This window comes from Lagenorhynchus albirostris, chromosome 11 (genome assembly GCF_949774975.1).
Source record: "Lagenorhynchus albirostris chromosome 11, mLagAlb1.1, whole genome shotgun sequence".
Taxonomy (NCBI): domain Eukaryota; kingdom Metazoa; phylum Chordata; class Mammalia; order Artiodactyla; family Delphinidae; genus Lagenorhynchus; species Lagenorhynchus albirostris.
The window spans coordinates 12,299,387-12,320,540 of record NC_083105.1 but is presented as its reverse complement, the minus strand read 5'-3'; the positions used below and the strand labels follow the sequence as shown (position 1 = coordinate 12,320,540).

At 46.5% G+C, this 21,154-nt stretch overlaps 1 protein-coding gene across 2 annotated transcripts; it reads left to right on the top strand.

Moving 5' to 3' along the window:
* The first annotated feature begins 320 nt into the window (after window positions 1-320).
* On the top strand, window positions 321-8,893 carry LOC132529110 (apolipoprotein L6-like). 2 transcript variants are annotated; one of them, XM_060165375.1, is made up of 4 exons: window positions 321-430; window positions 2,563-2,650; window positions 5,111-5,936; window positions 6,779-8,893. In XM_060165375.1, exons 2-4 carry the CDS (start codon window positions 2,568-2,570, stop codon window positions 6,893-6,895), a joined length of 1,026 nt encoding a protein of 341 aa, XP_060021358.1. In that variant the 5' UTR covers window positions 321-430; window positions 2,563-2,567; the 3' UTR covers window positions 6,896-8,893. The 2 variants fall into 2 exon arrangements, with proteins under 2 accessions (XP_060021358.1, XP_060021359.1); XM_060165376.1 differs by having other exon boundaries at window positions 368-430; window positions 2,521-2,650.
* Window positions 8,894-21,154: the final 12,261 nt, after the last annotated feature.

Genomic DNA, 21,154 nt, shown 5'->3' with positions numbered 1-21,154 from the left:
TGCTCGACTTGAGTCCTTGCAGGACGTAACCACCCTTGTTCTGCCCTTGGCACAGCTAGGACCAGGAGAGGAGAGACTCAGGCCTGACTTGGAGTCAGCTGTCCAATTAGTTGCACATCTATTAGAGAAAGAAGCAGAAAGGAATGTCGAAGTTCAAGCCATTTCGCAATAAGCGCCAGGGTCTTCCCGAAAGAGCTGCCTTGGGCATTGGCATTTCTGTGCCTGACTCACTGAACTTGGACCCAGTTTTGCAATCAGAGCCTCGGGCCTTTCCCCTAGTGAGAAGAACCAGCTAGAGGCTCTGCACTTCGTCTTTGTCTTCCTGCAGCCCAGACGCTCACAGCCCCCTGCTGGACCAGAGGCCTCCGGAGAGGAGAGAGCAGAAGGCCCTCGGAACCTGAGGCCACAGTGAGAGCTTCACTGAGAACAGGTGGGACAGCACACCCAGGAGGAGGGCTGATTTGGGGCCTCTAGAGGACAATGTGCCCAAGGGGTTGGCCACCTGCGCTTGGTTTGGGAAAAAGAGCTGTTGTCAGGAACCCCCCAGGGGTTCACATCCCCATCCAGCCAGTTCCTAATGTGAGACTGGGTCTGAAGTTCAGCTTCGTTACTTGATAAATCAGGATAGAAATCTCTCCATCAGGAGTATTTGAAGTTTAAATAAAAGCATGATTAAGCGTATGGTTAGACCAACCAAGTTGCGTCTTCCCCTCCATTGGCTGGGGACCCCAGGATCTTAGACAGAGAGAGAGAGAGAGAGAGCGCCTGGACCCCAGAAAGGAGAAGACGGTATGGGCCAAGGCATTTCCCTAGACGTTCTCTGCAGGACTGGTTTAGGGCTGTCATCTTTGTAGAAAAAATGCTGAATGAGTTGTCTCAAAATTGCAACCTGCAGTGTTTCTTGGGTTGTAGGTTTTTTTAGTGTAGTTTGGGAGTAGGGGGTGTTGGTGATAAAGATTAAGAGGATGATCTAAAGCTGTGTTTCAGAGTAACCGACTTTTCTGACGCTGATGGGGTGCGTGAGGGACTTGGTTTGCAGGCAAAGGGGCAGAATACAGTGGAGCTGAAGTCTCCCAAAACTGCAAAGAGAAACTCATAAAAAAAAGCTCTCATATGAGAATAACATCTCTAATCCTCTCCCATCATTTCCAACCCTCTCCCAACATAACATCCTTTGACATCCACTGAGAGAAAGTCAGTAGAGAGGGGATGGGACCTGATGGGACCAAAGGGTTCCCCACTGTCACTATAGCCCTTCATCTGATAAGACTAATATGAAAAATGGGGGAAGTTTTAGGGGGTGCTGCTAAAGAATGGGGCTCCCCCAGGGTTTCTCAGCCTCAGTACCACTGACATTTTGGGCTGGACCATTCTTTGCTGTGGGGGCCGTCCTGTGCATTGTAGGGTGTCGAGCATCGCTGGCCTCTACCCACTAGATGCCAGTAGCAGTGCCTCCACCGGACCCCTGAATGTCTACATGCATTACCAATATCCCCCGGGGAGGAAACACGCCCCTGATTGAGATCTACCATTCTAGACCTGGCTGGACTCACACTGGGCTCCCCCACTTACCAAGTGCATGTTTTGTAGTATATTCCTATAATGAAATACTACATAGCAATATTTTTTTTTTCTTTTTTAATTTATTTTTGGCTGCGTTGGGTCTTCGTTGCTGCGCGCGGGCTTCCTCTAGTTGCGGTGAGCGGGGGCAACTCTTCGTTGAGGTGCACGGGCTTCTCATTGTGGTGGCCTCTCTTGTTGCGGAGCACGGGCTCTAGGCACATGGGCTTCACTAGTTGTGGCACATGGGCTCAGTAGTTGTGGCTCGCAGGCTCTAGAGCGCAGGCTCAGTAGTTGCGGCGCAAGGGCTTAGTTGCTCTGCGGCACGTGGGATCTTCCGGGACCAGGGCTCGAACCCGTGTCCCTTGCATTGGCAGGCAGATTCTTAACCACTGCGCCACCAGAGAAGCCCATGGTAAACATTTTTAAAGCCACTGAACGTTTTTAAAACCACGACAACATGAAAGAATTTCACAGACGTTGTGTGGAGCGAAAGAAACCGAACAAATGACTCAATTGACATGAAGTTCAAGACCAGGCAAACTAATCAATGGTTATGGAAATCAGGATAGTGGTTACCCCCCCACCCCCCCACCCCACCCCCCACCCCACCCCCACCCCCACCCACCCCCCCCCCCCCCCCCCCCCCCCCCCCCGCCGCGGGCCGGGTGAGGATTGACCACCAGGGGGTTAAGGGAATCTTCTTTTCTCTATCTTGGTCTGGGAGGTGATGACTCAGGTGTGTAATGTCAGAATGTATTGAGTTGACGACTTCCTTTTGAGTATTTATCCTATATAAGCTCCACCTCAACATAAAATGTAAAAACAGCAGTTTGCAAATATTTTGTACATTGTGTGTTTATTATTATCTTGATTCCGCACCGTCTAAAATCCCTCCATCCTTGAATTTCATATGGTTTCATGGCCCCTGCAGTAAACTTGGTTTCTGTTTCCAACCAGAAAATCCTTTGACGTGTGGCGACAGCTCTCATTCTCCCACAGGCAAAATGAACACGGATTTGATGCCGCAGAATCTGCTGGACACCCAGGCAGGGAAAGCATTATGCAAGGCTGGTGTCAGTCTGCAAAGGTAAAACCCAGAGCGCTTTTTCCTTGGGGAAAGGGCTACTTCTGCAGAAATGTTTAGGCAGCCTCATGACACGCGACAGACGTGTTCCAAGGGCATCAGCCATAAAGTATGCCCTGCCCTCCAACTGGTCTCCATTACGTATATATGTCTCCCAGGGGAAAAAATATTCCACCGGCTACATTAAATATTTTGGAGCACGAGTCAAGTTCTTGTCGGGTACATAACATTGGGTAATAGGACTCTGAGGCCAGAAACTGCCCTTTCGGGCCTCACCTCTCTGAGGTTCATGTATCACCAAGAAGGCCCTTTAGTGTTACTGCATTCATGAATTTAAGCCCAAGTGTCCATTCATCAGCAGATATAGCATCACCAGCCCAATATGGACAATCAACAAATGTCTGCTGAGGGAATTCGGTGTCACAGAACTCGATTGCAATTTTCACTGTGTCAGGAGGCATCATTACCTAATGCGGGATGCATTTAGTTTAATTTAAAAACACAAGAAGGGAATTCCCTGGCGATCCAGTGGTTAGGACTCAGTGCTCTCACTGCTGGGGCCCTGAGTTTGATCCCTGGTCGGGGAACAAAGATCCCACAACACACACACACACACACACACACACACACACACACGCGCGCGCGCGAAGCCAAGCTCCTGTTAGCTACCAACCACGTGAAAGACAAAACTTCACAGTGAATGCAAAGTGGCGTTATTGATCTTTTTTTTTCCCTTTGGAATTTTATTTTATTTATTTTTTTTACAGCAGGTTCTTATTAGTTATCTCTTTTATACATAGTAGTGTATATATGTCAATCCCAATCTCCCAGTTCATCCCACCACCACCACCCCTCTTTCCCCCCCCCCCGCGCTGTCGATCTTTGCAGGTACAAATCTCTCTGTTGTTTCCCTTCGTCCCTGCAAACCTGAGGAAGCAGAGAGATCAGGGTGGGCTGCATGGTGGCGTCTGTGAAGCTGGGGGTCTCTCAGCAGGGTTACCCTCCCTGCTGCCATCCGCCCCATCCCCACTGCAAGTCCCGGGGTACTTTTTGCTCTGTCAACTGATTTATGGCTACTGGTTAACTGACAACTGGGCCTAAATTAATTACTTCATTAACACTAAAGGCTTCCTTGGTAGTATATTTGGTTTCTAACCTTTTCCATTGAGGAACTGTGTGTGTGTGTGTGTGTGTGTGTGTGTGTGTGTGTGTGTGTGTGTGTGTGTGAAGAGAGATTAAAAGGCATGTGTATATATACCTCAGTGAGGAATTCCTCACATCAACTGTCCCGATGAGAGGACAGGGAGCTCTGAGTCCCCATTCAAAGCTGCATGTCAACCTCACACCTTCCTTTGGGTGAGAGCCCTGCCCCGCTCTGGGCTTCTGTTCCCTCCACAGAAAAGTAAAATAGGAAGCTTAGATCTTCCCTAGGGCTCCTTCCAGCTCTGACACCCTCCTGTGCACAGGGAATCTGTGTTATCACCAGGCCTCCTCAGCTCGCCCTGAAGGCAATGCACCTGGGGCCCTGGGCACCAGGAAAGTTCCTGAAGGAGAGGGCTTTGTTCTCCCCCGAGACTGCTGTCCCGTGAAAGCCACACTCAGCTGGGCTGGCAAAAATCCCTCAGGACTGCCTACTGTGAGAAGACGGGGGAAGGGGCTGGGTCCTTTTGTCCCTGATTTCTCCCGTGAAGAACCAGTTCTGCTCGAGAGAGCAAGGAGAGCCGGCCAGGTGCCAAGGAGAACATTCAGAGCTTTAGCAGTCATTTCTCTCAGCCCTCTCAGTGTGCAACTCCGGAGGCACAGCAGAGCACTGAATTCAAGTTCATCAAAGTGGAGACTTCCCCGGCGCTCCAATGGTTAAGACTCTGTGCTTCCCCTGCAGGGGGCAAGGGTTGGATCCCTGGTCCGGGGAACTAAGATCCCACAAGCTGAAAAAAAACCAAGGTCATCAAAGTGGGGGATGCATTATACAATATGGTGCCTCTTCCCCCTCACTCACCTCTACGCGTACAGGACTCCCAACCTCCGGCCCAACAGCTGGACTCTGCTTCCTCCTGTTTTTCCCAGCCCTCTCCCTCCCGGCAATTCGTCCCAGGTTCCTTATCTTGACTTGGATCCTTGCATTTCCCACTGCTCCTCCTCGTGACAGTTCCCATAGCCTCTTTGAACAAGGTTGAAAAAGTCCCTCAGCACTAATCCACCTCTTCCATCTCTTGGCCAGGGCTACGTTTCTCCCATTTCCCTCCAGATCCCCCTCTTACGTACTCTCTTCAGGGAACCAGCAGCTCCCAGCAATGCTCTGGGACTTTTCACAGTTGAGTTAGAGGGAACAGAGATGCTAGGAAGATGCAGGGAGGATTGAAAGTCTGGAGGGGCAAGAACATCCAGAAACCACGTGGGCTTGACTATGAATTTGGCTTTCCCATCCGGGAGACTGAACATCTTTATTTCACTCATCCACAGGGATGAAGATGACATTCTTCCATATGAAGATGTGGAGTGGCAAGATGGTGACCTGTCAGCTGAAGAAAGAATATTTTTGGAAGAGTTTCCCATCTTGAAAGGGGAGCTGGAAGTGGGCATCAGAAAGCTTCATACCCTTGCAGACCAGGTCGACACAACCCACAGAACACTCACCAAGACCAGCATAGTGGCCAATTCCATCGCTGTGGTCTCAGAAGTCATGAGCATCCTGGGCTTGGTCCTCGCTCCGGCAGTAGCAGGAGGAAGCCTGGTACTGTCCGCTGCTGGTAGAGTTTTGGGGAAAGCAGGGGAGGTCACCAGCATCTTGACCAACGTTCTGGAACGCTTTCACAGTCAAGAAGCCCAAGCTTATGTCGGTAGCCTAGTGCCCACCCGTGCCCAAGAGGTCAGGGGAGCTGGGGCAGCCTATGTCTTGGCTGCCGGAAAGGTGGTCCAGGATTGTGAAAGCACCGTCAAGGATATCCGGAAGAGCATCCGTGCCTTTCAGATAGCCAGGGCCAACCCGCGCCTGGCCGCTGCCGCCAAGAATCTCCTGACCACTGGCCAAGTCTCAGCCCGGAGGAGCAGGCAGGTGCAAAGGGCTTTTGGAGGTACCACGCTGGTGATGAAAACAAAGGCTCGCTTGCTGGGTACTGCAATGGCTGGCTTCTCCCTCAGCGTGGTCTTGGCCTCCCTCCTGAAGGACTGGAATCAGCTGAAGGAGGGAACAAAATCAGAGCTTGCGGAAGAGCTAAGGGCGCAGGCTTGGGAGCTGGAAAGGAAGCTGACAGAATTCACCCAGTGCTATGAGAGCCTGCAGCAGAAGGTGAGGCTGTGGTTTCCCTTGTGGGTGGGGCTGGAGGAGGGGGAAGCTTTAACTGGCGCTTATGGGCACCAGGGTTTATGGGAAGGGTGATGAGGAAGCCAGTGTGTGTGTGTGGAGTTTGCATGGATGTTCCCAGGGACATGGGGTGTCTGGTGGCCCTGAAGGTCCAAACGGTATCATGTTCATCTTGGAGATAGTGGTACCAGTCCTGGAGAGACCTGGTCATGCCTTCTGTCTCTCCCTCGGTGCTCCTTGAGGTCCATGTGCTGGGCAGAGGGTCTTCCCAGTTGTACAGAACAGGACACTGAGCCACAGGGCGTGTTATGGACTGAAACGTGTCCCCCTAACATTTATATGTAGAAGCCCTAAGCCCCAAGGTGACTTTTTGGAGATGGGGGTTTGGGGAGGTGATTTGGGTTGAATGCGTTTGTAGGGGTGGGGCCGTCATCCTAGGGGACTGGTGTCCTTGTCGGAGGAGGCGGTACAGAGGGCTCTCTCCTTCTCTGCCCGCACTGGCCCCGTGAGGACAAAGCAAGAAGGCAGCGGTCTGCAAGCCGGCGAGAGTCCTCACCGGGAGCTCGATCGGCCAGCACCTGGATCTGAGGCTCGCAGCCTCCAGAACTATGAGAAAATACATTTTTGCTGTTTCATCCCCCAGACTGCGGTGTTCATCAGCGAGCTTATGCAACTTGCCAAATGCTTGCAACTATGTGGAGCGAGAGTCAGGATGACAGCCCGGGAGCCTGACCTCTGCGCCCGGGCCTGGATCTCCACACCATGCTGCCTGGGAGCCTTCTGTAGCTTTCCTTTGATTGGTGTGTGCGTGTGTGTGTGTTTTCCAGAAACTCTCCCAAGAAAAAAAGCCTGTGAGCTCGTCTTCGGAAGGAACCATGGGGACTGTACCTCTGCCACCAGGGAAAGCAGGATCCCAGGGGACAGGAGAGGATGAAGACAATTGAGCCCAGGGGTCTCTGAGTGGAAGAAAAGGGGACCACGGCGGTGGTGGGGCAAGATTGGCAGAGGCAATGCCTGGAGACTCAGCAGCTGACAGGTCTACAAGGGTGTTGAGGGCACTGTCAGTGGTGAGTGTCACACTGTAAGTTAAGGGAGGTCAGCCTGTCCCATCCCGCCCTCCTTCATGTGTGTAACTCATTTCCTGGACCCCTTCACCGCCCCTGCTCCCTCCCTCGCATGCAGAGTCAGCCCATGTGAAACGTGTATTATTTGACCCCAGGCCCTGTATTAAGTGCTGACACCAGATGGAAGGGCTCTGGGAATGAAGGGTATGCTGGGTTCTCTCTTTTGTATCAACTCAGCTTGTGTTGGCCCTCTGTCCTCCCCCTCCCCGACCTGGGCAGTAATCGCTGGAGAAGATCCTGGGCTTGCACATAAAAGGATGTCACCGCAACCTGCTCGGCCTGATTCCCATCAGGAAGGAGCCCCTCCATCCTCCCCACAACAGAAGTTCTTGGGCTCCTCAAGACACAGGAACCTGTAGGAACTCTCCTGGCTTCCCCGTTCACCCATCTTACACCTATTTTTTTCTTTTCTATGTTTCAGCTGCTATTTTAAAAGTAGTGTATGGACATTCAGTACAACTTTTTAAAATACAGGAAACTAAAGAATAGGGGGAAAGGGGCTTCCCTGGTGGCGCAGTGGTTGAGAGTCCGCCTGCCGATGCAGGGGACACGGGTTCGTGCCCCGGTCCGGGAGGATCCCATATGCTGCGGAGCGGCTGGGCCCGTGAGCCATGGCCGCTGAGCCTGCGCGTCCAGAGCCTGTGCTTCACAAAGGGAGAGGCCACAACAGTGAGAGGGTGCTGGTATTTTGGTGGAGAATTTTCTTTCTGTGCTTTTCTTGCTTTGGACAGTACTGCCTGCTGGGGACCCTCTCTCAAGGCTACATTGTAGAGTAGATTTTTTTTCTGTAACTCACTGAGTTTTCTTTCTCTTGCATTCTCAACTCCCTCATTTGCCTACAGATCTATAACTTTCCATTTTGTTGTTTTCACTTAGCAATGTTTTCTACCCTTCCATGTTTCACAGAGTTTTTATAGACATTACTTTTCCATGTTGCAAAATATTCTCTTGACTGTACCTACAACGCTTTAATTAGACATATATTAGTCATCATTTTGTTAAGTGGCCAAAACCAATTCAAACTGGCCTATGAAAAAGAGAGGAATTTATTGGCTCATGTACTTAAAAAGCTTAGGGGAACAGTGGGCTTCAGGTGCGTGTGGATCCAGAGGCTAAAAATGATGTCATCAAGCATCTGTCTTTCCATTTCTCAGACAGACTTCCGCCACATTCAGGCACCGTGGCCTCAGCACCTCCAGGTGTGTCTGCTGCCAGCTGGGGGACTCCCACATGGAAAGGGGCGGGGCAAAAGTCCAGGGACCCACTCTGACTGGTCAGGACTGGGTCATGTGCCTTTGCTGGTGCTGGTTTCTAGGATGGGCTATGGGAACTCTCTTATGATCTAGGGGTTTTAAGTAGTCACCCCAGGCCGTGTGGTTCCCGCTTCTGTTGCTGTTATAATATTTTCACGAGCATAACAGTAAGTAAACAGCTTTCGCCCCATTTAATGTTGTTCTTTTAGTGTGCGTGAGCATCCTTAAAGTTCCGAATAAACATTGTCAGTAATAATACCTGCACAGGGACTTCCCTGGTGGTCCAGTGGTTAAGAATCTGCCTTCCAACGCAGGGGACGCAGGTTTGATCCCTGGTCAGGGAACTAAGATCCCACATGCCATGGGGCAGCTAAGCCTACACGCTGCAACTACTGAGCCCGTGGGCTCTGGAGAAGCTAGAGAACTAGAGAAGCCTGCATGCCGCAACAAAGAGCCCACTCGCCACAATGAAAGATCCCGCATGCTGCAATGAAGATCCAATGCAGCCAAATAAATAAATATTCTTTTTAAATTAACAAATAAAAAAAATAATACCTGCACAAAATACGTAGTCATGAAGCTTGGGGTTTTGTTTGTTTTGTGGAAAGTTTTGAAGAAAAAAAGAAAAGAAGGGATCAGAATGGAAACTCAAGACTCATCTCTGACACTTATTTGCCTGGTCCCATTTCTGAGTTTTGGTTTCTTCAGCCACAAAATAAGTGTAGCCTGAATAAAATCCAGGACTCCTTCTGGGTGTAGATTTGCAGCACCAGGCCTACAGCAATCTGGGAGAAAATACCCTTGACAGAAACTTGAAGAATCCTTACCAATGCTCTGAGCCAGCACCAGAGGGGGTGGGAGAGGCTCAGCTTTCCCTTGTCACCTGCTTCTCTGGTTCCCAGATTCTTCCACAGGGGCAGAAGCTTCTGGAAAAAAGACTTTCCTCTTGCTCCCTCTCTCTGGCCCATACTTCCTGCCTCACAGCCCAAGCAGCTCCTCTGCTCTCTTCCTCCCTGAAATGCTTTCAGCACCCAGCTGCTTCCCTATCAGGATCTACTTCCTGGAAGCACACTCTTCTCCATCACCTGGAATTCTGGTGAACAAACACCTTCCCCTCGTTTCATCTCCCCACTAGTTAAGTCTTTGCCCTCCTGGCCAAGAGAAGCCCATCAACTCCCCGTGTTACTCAGGGCAACCCCACACCCACTACTGTCTTCCTCTCTCTTCTGGGTTACGTGGGGTTCTTCATGAGCGCCCCCGAGGTGGTACAAGGCCCTCCATCACAGTCAGTCAGGAGTTCTGAGAAACCTAGTAGCTCTGAGGTGTAATCCACAGTTTAGGAAGAGGAGGAGGACACACGCAATCACATGCCCTGGTGAGAGGGAGCAATCAGCTACCAGACACCCTTGATACACTCCCCCTACACCCCCCAGTGTCCTCTGGCTACCTCTTGTCTGTAGAAAAACTTTAGCCTCCTAAGCCTTCCTGAAGCTCCAGAGAAATTAATCAGAGAAGTGAGAAAATGTAGAAAGAAAGGAAAACAGTCAAGCAAGACAAAATAATAATAGTTTAGCCATTAAACAAAGTCAAGAACATTTCGTTCTTGACTGTAGAATTATCTACAAGGGCTGTAGATAATACTCTGAGCCTTTGAGCTGTTTTGCAGATACTGAAGCCCCCACCAGGTGGGAGAAGTTAACTACATGCTACCCGCAAGCATGCAGACCCCAGACCAGTTAGAACCAGAGGGTGGATGATGTTGACTCCTGATTACCTCACCACCCACCAATCAGAAGAATGTTCACGTGCTGATCACACACTGCACCACCCACCTCCCTCACCTTGTCTTTAAAAACCTGTCCCTGAAACCCATCAGGGAGTTCGGGTCTTTTGAGCACTAGCGCCTAGACTCCTTGCCTGGTGCCTGCAATGAACGCTGCACTTTCCTTCACCACAACTCGGTGTCAGTAGGTTGGCTGTACTGTGCATGGGTGAGCAGACCCAAGTTTGGTTCCTTCCGTTACTTCCTAACCTTTTAAAAATTAAAAGAAATCAAAATCTTTTAAAGTCCAAAAGAATCAAAGACCAAAATCAAATTCTCTTCTAGAGTCCAATGTAGTTTTTAAAATCAAGAAATCATCCTCCCCAAAGTCTTATTTTGGCCAGTTTCAGCGAATGGCATTCTTTTATTTAAGTTCTTTAATTTAGGAGTAATTTCAAACATACAGAAGAGTTCAAGAATAGTAGAAAGAACTCCCATACGTATCCTTTCACCCAGATTCACAACCATGAACATTTTGTCCCTGTGCCAGTTATCAATGTGTTACTTCTCTGCTCCAAATCCACCCTTAAGTGCACTGCCTGGGACCCAGCACTGGACCCTCTTGACTGTTCTCCTCTGACAGCTAGCTCTGGGTTAAGCTAGCTGTCAGTAGAGGGCACACTGCAGGGGAAGGCGTGTGGCCTCTTTCCTTACCCCAGTGGAGCTCAGTCGTCAGGTGGACAGCCAGTGAGCTCATCAGCCCCAGAGACAACTTCCTATGAGCTCCAAGGATGCCCCAGGTTCAAGATCAGCCCCAGAGGCAATTTCCTGTGAGTTCCCCAAATGCCACAGCCAGCTTCCCAGCTGAGGCTTTCCCTGAAGGTGGCTTCTGCCCAGTTGGATTCCCAGTGTGGTCAACAACAGCCCCCTCTACCTTGTGAGTTTTTGTCTGCCCTCCAATGGGCAGGAATGAGGTGCCATTCAAGTTTCTCATGCATTTTTCTATTGGACTATTTGTCTTTTTTTTTTTTTTTTTGTCTTTTTTAAATGAACTTGTTGGAGTTCTTCAAACTTTCTGGATACGGGCCTTGGGATCGTCAGGGGACCACGCAGAAATGAAAATGGAGGTGGAGGCTGGAAATAGGGCTCACGTCAAGTGGACCATAGGGGTCATAGTAAAAAGCCTGGACTTGGACTTGAAAGCCAGGGGCATCCTGAGAAGCATTTCTTGCCACTGAGTTTCTTGCCAAGTTTGATCTAGGATTGGCACCGGCAGAGCTTCCTGGGAGTTTGGTTAGAAATGCAGAATTTCAGGCATCTGAAACTGAATCAGCCATCGGACAAGATCCCTGGGGACTTGTGTGTACATTAAGTCTGAGAAGTGCTGCTCTATGAGGAAGCCGCAGCATCGCTGCAGCTGAAAGGGAGGAAAGGGGCAGAGCTGTCCTCGGACATGGTTCTGGTCCAAGGTAAATACACTCTTTCCTCTGACCTGTTCACTATCTGAGCCCCTTTTCCTGCTGAGAAGGCCAAAATATATAGGCACCTCCCCCGACCTGGTGATAAGCAGCTATTTTTTTCCTGAGAGCTCTGTCCACTGCCCAGGCAACACTGCAGACGGTGGTCAGCTGTGGCTCAGACCCTTGGAAACACAGCTCAAAGCTGTCTCATCACATCTGCCTCACTTTCCAAAGTTAGAGATGTGTCTTGAAGTTGTGGGGACCCAGCATAGAAGCAAAACGTGCACCAACCTGCATGCACGCGCTGCGCTCACCGGGAGAGATGCCTGGGTGAGTACATTCCCCGCACTGAGCCGGCCTTTCCTTGGCTGTGAGATGTGAGGAACGTAAACGCACTGACCTTACATGTTGTTTGGAGCAACATGGAAGAAAATGGATGTAAAGTCCCTTATTTTGTCCTTAATAATGTGCCAGTCAAAATACTTGTTTGTATGGTGACCGCTGTGAGTGGTGGAAGCAAAAGAGATTTGTATCCTCTCTCTTGCTTATCTGAAGTGTCGGCACCTCTTATAACGATCATGTAAAAGGTAAATAGGTTTTGAACACAAAGCTGAAAGATAAAACCGTTGTCAGTTTCCAGATGAATTCTAAGAAGTAAATCTAAGCTATTGTGAGTCAAAACATCTTTTCTTCTATAATCCTGAGAACTAATAGCACGCCAAAAATTATCCTGGAAAAGGAAAATTACGAAATTATCACACGCACACCCACTTGCAGACCCTCTGAAGATTTCTCTCCTGGCAGCTTCTGTAGCTGCTGCTCGGTTGTTCTTGTGCTGAGGGTTATTATGGAAATTTTTTTTTTTTTTTTTGCATTTTATCTTTAGATATTTGTTCTGTTCACATTTCTCAGTTTTCTTCTCTGGGGATTCCAATGAGCGTACGTTGGAGTTTTGCCTTTAGTTCATGTATTTTTGCCAAACCTTTTTAGCATTTCATTTTCACTTCGTTTTGCTTACTTTTCTCATCTCTGTCTTTGGTGTTGCTTAGTTGTTGTTTTTTTTTAAGTAGTGTCTCTTCTTGTATGAATTCTAGTAAGCATTTGCTTCTGTGACAGATTTACTTTTCTCTTCTTTTCTTTCCTAAGCTCTACCAGTTTCCAGTGAATTCCTCCTGTTGTCTAGCTGTGATTCCCTTGAGCCCTCAGATCCCTGTTTTACAACCCTGCGTTGTAGAGGAAATTGCTTCACTAACTTTAAGAAAATTAATTGCAAAATAATCGTTCACGATTTTCATCAGCTTTTTGGCTTCACTTTTCTGGTGTGTGCTCTTGATCTGCTGTTTGTTTTTGTTGTGGTTGTTACTATCTTCCTTTTTGTCTTGTCATTTTTTTATTGTGGTAAAATATATATCACATAAAATTGATCATTTCATCAGTGGCATTAAGCAACTTTATATTGCTGTGCAACTATCACCACCACCCATCTTCAGAGCATTTTCGTCTTCTCAAACTGAAACTCTGTCCCCATTAAACACTAGCTCCCCATTCTCCCTGCCCCTCAGCCCCTGGAAACCACCCTTCCACTTTATATCTTTATGAATTTGAATATATATATATTTTTTGGTCACACCACATGGCATGCAGAATTTTAGTTCCCCGACCAGGGATTGAACCCTGGCCCCCCCGGCAGTGGAAGAGCAGAGTCCTAACCACTGGATCGCCAGGGAAGCCCCTAACTTTGACTGTTCTAGGAGCCTCAGATAAATGGAATCATACAATATTTGGCTTTTGTTGACTGACTTATTTCACTTAGTTATGTTGAAATAACTTTCTAGGTTCAAGATACTCCTGACTGGGCTGACTGTCAGTAAATTGAAACTTAGATAACTTTCCTGTTCCTGTAAACGGTCTGCTTGACCAGAAACGCAGTATATCCAGTCAGCCGAACCCCGAACACCAAGCCAACTCTGGGCCTTCTCACCCCAAACAAGGTCGGCTATATGGCCTCAGTCAATCAGATATTTTGGTTTTTTCTTCCTTGTTCTTTGCTCTCTACCCTATAGACACTTCTTGCCTTCCACTCCATTTTACACTTCTCCAAAAGGATGCTGTCTGCTTCATGAAGTGTTAAATAAAGTTTATTTGTATCACCTAAATTTTCTTCTTTACTCATTTTTTTAATAGTATGATGTCTTCAAGGTTCATCCATGTATTTTCCTTGTCAGAATTTAATTTCTTCTTAAGACTGAATCATATTTCATTGTATGGATAGACCACTTTTTATTCAGCCATTAACGGGCATTTGGGTTGTTTCCACCTTTTAGCTATTGTGAATAATGCTGACGTGAACATGGATACACAAATATCTGTTCTAGACCATACTTTCAGTTCTTTTGGATATATAACCAGAAGTGGAATTCCTGGATCACGTGGTCATTATAATTTTATTATTTTTTAGTAACTGCTGCACCACTGGCAGTGGCTGCACCGTTTTATATTCCTGCCAGCGATGCACAAGGGTTCCAGTTTCTCCACGGTCTTGCCAACACTTGCTATTCTCTGGGATTTTTGGTTTTTTTTTTGCTTTTATGAGTCATCCTTTGGGTATGAGGTGGTATCTCACTGTGGTTTGGATTTGCATCGCCCTTAATGATTAGTGATGCTGAGCGTCTTTTCATGTGCTTATTGGCCATTTGTGTATCTTCTTTGGAAAAATGTCTATTCAAGTGCTTTGCCATTTTTCAATTGGGCTGATTGTTTTTTGTTGTTCTTGGGTTAATATATACTTTTTTAATTAATTACTTTTATTTATTTATTTTTGGCTGCGTTGGGTCTTCACTGCTGCACGCGGGCTTTCTCTAGTTGCGGTGAGTGGGGGCTACTCTTTGTTGCAGTGCGCAGGCTTCTCATTGCGGTGGCTTCTCTTGTTGCAGAGCACAGGCTCTAGGCCTGCGGGCTTCAGTAGTTGTGGCGCACGGGCTTAGTTGCTCTGCAGCATGTGGGATCTTCCCAGACCAGGGCTCGAACCCGTGTCCCCTGAATTGGCAGGCAGATTCTTAACCACACCATCACCAGGGAAGCCCTTGGGTTAATATTTTTTGTGTGGACCTTATGTTCTTTGCTTTTTCTCTTGGGCCAGCTTTTTGTGGGAGATTCAAATAGGGAAGAAACCTGGTCTGTGTTCTAGACTAGCAGAACTGTGCTTTCTGATCTAGAACCTTCTACATGAGTGTTCAGCCTTCATTTCTCCTCAGGCAATGGAATTGGTCAGTTTTCAGATTCTTCACAATGCAGGTTCTTTTCTCCTTTCTGTCTCGAGGACAAACAATTACTTCCTACAAATATGACTTGTCTTACTACGTTTCCTCATTTAGTCTTATCTTCAGTGCTTCTTGGAACCAATCCAGATTCAGTGAGAACTTTATTCTTACTATTTTTTAAAAAAAGGATTTTAGGGGATTCCCTGGTGGACCAGTGGTTAGGACTCAGGGCTTTCACTGCCATGGCCTGGGTTCAGTCCCTGGTCAGGGAACTAAGATCCTACAAGTGGCACAGCCAAAAAAGCGGGGGGGGGGGGGGGATTTTAGTTTTGCACTGTGGGAATTCCCTCCTCTTGAAGAGACACATTTTTTCCTGAAATCTGAACTCATCGCCCGCTTTTTCTGAAATCTGCAATTATCAGCATCCTCTCCCCTTTTCTCCCCAAACCCTGATCCTTCCCATTGCTTTTGGCATCCTTTTAATCTCTTTTACCTAGTTTCCCTAATTTCTAATAGATGGTGCCTGTATCGTTTCTTTGTTGCTTTGGATAATTGCTAAGAGAAGAGACACTGATAACTTTACACCAGAAGTTCTTGCAAAACTTTCTGAGTGTCACCATCCTGCCTCTTGGGCAACTTCCTTTCAGAGTCTTTAAAAGGTGCCTTTTGTTCCTCAGTTCCCTTCCCCAGGGTTCCATCCTCAGCACTCTTTCCTCTTCTAAGTTCACCATATTCCATGAGTTTCATGTGAACTCCCAGGCCTGAGTCACTAGGTCTCAGCTCTGTCTGAAGCCACGGCCTCCCTGAATGACTGTGGGGTCTGTTTTCTCCTTTACGGGCTGAAGCTGCGTCTCTTCTGGTCCAGCACCCATTGTCATCTGTAGACAGAGAAGTACCCAGGAGCCCTCGGAAGCACCATGACTACAGCCCCGACTGGAATCCACCCAGGAAACCCTCCCCTTTCCTCGGCAAATTCTTTTGACCACAGTGCACTGTCCTGACCTACAGCTGGTGACACTGGGGATTGGGGAGTGACTCGGGCCCTTGTTGTGAGTGATCCCAGCTCCTAAAGTGAAGGTTAGGGTCTGATGTCCCATGCCTGCCCTATTTCCCATGAGACCTTCCTACAATTACAGACATCTCATCCTGGGTCCCTTAGCTACAGGGACCATATTTTATGAACCCCAAATCAGAATGTCTATTCAGAGCAGAATGCAACATCTCTGTTACCCCCTCTGGCTCCTGCGACTCTCAGCTGGCAGCCTGCTGTGGTCAGTTTGGAGGATATCACCTGGTTGTGCAGTCAGGACCCCCCAGCAGTGCCTGACCTTGGCCTTGGTCCAGCCATACCTCCTTACTCAGTGGTCCTTGAAGGAGGTATTAGCACAAGAGACAATGGCAGAGGGAAAGCAGAAATCACATCCTCTTCTCCTGGTTTGGACCTGAATCTGCAGAGCAGAGTCTCTAGCAAAATGGATTTAATTATGTGGTTTCAGTCCAAGAGAGCCTCTCCTTCACTCCAAGCCCAAGCCCGGGTTCCAGGAGTGCACTGGCCTCCAGCTGGTGAATGGGGAAGGGAGGGAGGAGAGATGAGGGCGCGAGGCAGAGACGCTCAGCCAGCAGCCACTCCTCGAGGATGGAGGAGGAAGCGGAGAGATAGGGTTCCCCGCGTTTGTGTGCGGGCCTGAGTGGCCACTGCCGGGGCCAGATGTGGCCCCTCAGTGTCAGGGAGTCTAAGCCAGAGGAGTATGATTGATGCCTTCTTTGGGAGAACTGCAGCAAAGCAAGCTTCTTCCCAGGTAGTGGGATATTTGAGCTTTCCCAGCAGAAGATACGTTGTAGCTGCAGAAATGTGATGGAACAGGAAACAGGATGACTCCTGAAACTAGCTGGGAAAGGGGTGAAACACAGGGTTCTATTTCACCTCTACTCCTATGTATAAATCACAAACGTCTCAGAGGATATTTATTAAAACGGTAAGGAGGGCTTCCCTGGTGGCGCAGTGGTTGAGAGTCCGCCTGCCGATGCAGGGGACGCGGGATCGTGCCCTGGTCCGGGAAGATCCCACATGCCGCGGAGCGGCTGGGTCCGTGAGCCACGGCCGCTGAGCCTGCGCGTCCGGAGCCTGTGCTCCGCAACGGGATAGGCCACAACAGTGAGAGGCCCGTGTACTGCAAAAAAAGAACAAAAACAAAAAACAAAAAACGGTAAGGAAACGGCCCATCTCCTGGAGACCCAGCACCACCGCCTCAGTGCAATGGGTCTCCCAGCCCCATCCTTTGACTTGATTCTGCTCTTTCTCTGCCTTAGTCCTATTCACTCCCCACTCCCCTCTTCCCCAAAATAAAATAGAGTTCTCTCCCCAAGATCTATTCTGAGCCAGGACAGGGGAGAGAGTCAATCATGATTCTAAACATAAAAAACATAGTATCATGAACTAGGAGCCCTTATTCTAATGTGTCCCCAGTAGCTGTCATTTATCAGGTACATGTAGATAAGAAAGCAGAGACATTTCTACCTTCCAGAAGCTGTTCTACGCAGCCATGCTGAAATCTATTCACCATGCCTGCCTGTGAAGAATACAAAAAGAGAGTAAAGAAATAAAAAGCAGAATTCCTCAAGTAGGGTGACGTGAATCAAAGTGGAACAATTATGACCATAAATAATAATAATTAATATTAATAGCATTAATAAGTAAAGAGTATCAAACTGGGTGAAAAGTAGATTGGAATAATTTTCTGCCTACAGGAGCTATCCTGAAATAAAATGCCACAAAAGGCCAAAATAACAGGTTAGAAAAACTTGTCACATACAAATTTTTAAATAGATGACAATATTAATATTTAACAACAATTTATCCAACCTTTGTTTGTCTTACTAGGTGCTCAGCAGTGTTCCTTGCACTAAATGAATTTTATCCAAGTTGGAGATTTTATAATGCTAAAAGAGTGAGTCATAAAGATATCGCTTTTTTTTTTTTTTTTACCATATTGGTTTTTATTATGAAATCAGCACATGATTCTTGCAACAAATTTCAATAAGACAGATGAGTGAAAGGTACAGGTGTGGGTCTTCCCTCCTGGCAACCTTCCCCAGGCTGAGCCTGCTCAGCTGTATCTCCTTCCAGAATTTCCCCCTAGTCTTTTGCCACATGTTCAATACTTTAAAAAAAAAAAAATCGAGATCATATTCTTCAACATTTTTTCTTTTACTTAATATATCCTGTGTCTCTTTCCAAGTCAGTTCATATAGATTTGCCTTGTTCTTTTTCACGTCCATAAGCTTTTATTCTGGGGCTTCCCTGGTGGCGCAGTGGTTAAGAATCCACCTGCCAATGCAGGCGACATGGGTTCAAGCCCTCGTCCGGGAAGATCCCACATGCTGCGGAGCAACTAAGCCCGTGCGCCACAACTACTGAGCCTGTGCGCTAGAGCCCTTGAGCCACAACTACTGAAGCTCATGCACTTAGAGCCCATGCTCTGCAACAAGAGAAGCCACAGCAATGAGAAGCCCGCACACCATAACGAAGAGTAGCGCCTGCTCACGGCAACTAGAGAAAGCCCGCACACTGCAACGAAGACCCAACGCAGCCAAAAATAAATAAACAAATAAATAGACATACATAAGCATTTATTTAATACTGATGTCTTTTAATGTAAACAGTCCCCCTGCACGGATATTTCAGATTGCTTCCATTCTTTTTACCACTTCAAGGAACTGGTGAACATCTTTACATGTGTTTCTCTGTGTACATGTCATTGTAGGATGAATTTCTAGAGGGAGGGTATTGAGTTTCAGGCATAGGTACTTTTTATGTTGTGAGATACTCCACATCATCCTTCCAGAAGTTATATCGTTTTATATCCAACCAAGTGTCTGAGGGTGGACACGCCCCTCTTTCTTTCTCAGCAACATAGGATGCTTTCATTCTTTTTACTTTTGCCAAAATGATCAAAGAAGTGGTGTCTTGCTGAGGTCTAAATTTGCATTTACTGGCTACTAATGATGTTAAGTATCTTTTCATATATTTACTGGCCATTGTATTTCAACTTCTGTGAAACGCCTTTTCAAAGGACAGGAGAGATACCTGTTTACAGAAAATGAGAACCAAGTGCAGTTTGAAATGTCAAGGGTTTGTTATTACTTCTCAAGTCTTCAAAAAAGAATAGGCGTGGAGGTGGGCTGGGAGAGCCATTTTTCAGGAGTGGGGAAGAGAAATGAAGTCACGTTTATGACTCACATTAACAACTTAAAAAAATCAAAAGCATCCCATGAAGATGCGGCAAATGTAAGAAAATCTGTACATTTTTTAAGCTTTCAGAAAATAAGCAATTTTGATGCTACATAAATTGTCCCAGAAATAGAAAACACAATATGCTACTGAGTTTATTCTGTGAAGCAAATATAACACTAATAATAAACCTTGATTACAAGGAAAGACAACTATAGCTCTTTATCATTTGTGGCTCTAAGATGAACATACTGAACACACTAATAGAAAATATAAATCTACAACATACTGATGCAAAATTCTACAGTGACAAAGTTGGGGTTTCCATGAAATATAAGGATAATTTGATATATGGAAATTTATGCACATAATATACTATATTCATGGGATAAATAAGAAAGGAAAATTATGACCATCTCATTAGAGTCGGAAAATTCAGCACCTAATCCTAATAAAATATTTAAATCTAGGAATAAACATAATGCCTTTTCATGAAGAGAAGTGGTTTTTGTAAACTAGCTGCTGACAATACTGGAAGTCAATTTCATAAAATTAAATAATTTAAGAATTCAAGCTAATGCAATAAAGTATGGAACCAAAATAAGAAAAATAAGGAAAGAAAACCAGCATTAGGTATTCATGAAATATTCATTTCATAGCTATTACAATTAGGAAAAATTCAGCGAAAGAAAAGGGAAGTATTAAAAATGAATAATATTTCTATTGAGTAAAAAAAAAGTTAGAAAACACAGCATTATATTATTCATAATCGCCTCAAAACAATTTAAGGTATCAAGGAAATAATGTTGGCACGAAATGCAAAGAGGTAACAAATTTTACTTAAAAGAAAAATGAAAACCAGAAGCCCTGGGAGGCCATACGGTGTTGCTAGATTAATCAGGATATATCTTCAGACCTTCTCAATGGTCCCCATCTGCAAATGCAACAGCAAGTAACTTCCTTCATCAAGTTAACTAGAAAGATAAGTAGCCCCCAGCCCCTGCGTGGGAGATCCTCTGCAAAGAACTGCACGAAGCCAGAGAACAGAGCGGGGCATGGAGCTGATCGCTGACCAGAGTGCAGGCAGCAACCAGAACAAGTTGGTGCCCTTATATGAAGGACTCATAAGGGCGACAGAAACATGAAGACCCCAACGTGCCACCATAAGGGAGTGTTTCTATAAACACGAAGGTACATCCCCTCTTGATGAAATGGCATAGAGTCATCAAAAATAACCTTGGGCTTCCCTGGTGACGCAGTGGTTGAGAGTCCGCCTGCCGATGCAGGGGACGCGGGTTCGTGCCCCGGGGCGGGAAGATCCCACGTGGAGCGGAGCGGCTGGGCCCGCGAGCCATGGCCGCTGAGTCTGCGCGTCCGGAGCCTGTGCTCCGCGACAGGAGAGGCCACAACAGTGAGAGGCCCGCGTACCGCAAAAAAAAAAAAAAAAAAAAAAAAAAAATCCTTATGACAACTGTGTAGCAATATGAAAAATACTTGTCTTATAATACTACATTTTAAAAGTAAGACACACTATGATATGTAATAAAAGCCATGCGAAAAAGAATATACATTGGAAAAACAACTGGAGGTAAGTGAATAAAATCGAGAGATATGTTGTGGTATTGGGGGTGATATTTGTCAAATTTTAATGAAAATATATTTAAAGTGATTTTTTTTGTTGTTTTTTTTTTTGCGGTACGCGGGCCTCTCACTGTTGTGGCGTCTCCCGTCTTCATACTGTTTTATGAATAGTAAAACAGTACTACTGTTTTACAGTAGTAAAATATTATCTAAATATTATCTTATCTTATTTATTATCTAAATATTATCTTATCTAAAATATTATCTATTTTAGATAATATTTACATCAAAATTAATAATATTTACATCAAATATTTACATCAAAATAATATTTACATCAAAATTAAACAGTTTTTAAAAAAGAGGACCAACTCATGGTCCGCTGGTCTTAGCTTCTTCAATCAGTTGAATGAATACAGTCTCACCCTCACTAGTGACAGAAGTCACAGTGGGAGGAGAATGAGTGTGTTTTCATGGGAGGCCACGCCCATGATGAAAACCATGGCTGAAAACCATGACACCTAGTCTTTTG

Coding starts and splice junctions, on each gene's coding strand:
- LOC132529110 (XM_060165375.1), top strand. CDS start 2,568: ATGAACACGGATTTGATGCCGCAGAATCTGCTGGACACCCAGGCAGGG. Junction 2,651..5,110: donor GCTGGTGTCAGTCTGCAAAG/GTAAAACCCAGA, acceptor ACTCATCCACAG/GGATGAAGATGACATTCTTC. Junction 5,937..6,778: donor ATGAGAGCCTGCAGCAGAAG/GTGAGGCTGTGG, acceptor TGTGTTTTCCAG/AAACTCTCCCAAGAAAAAAA.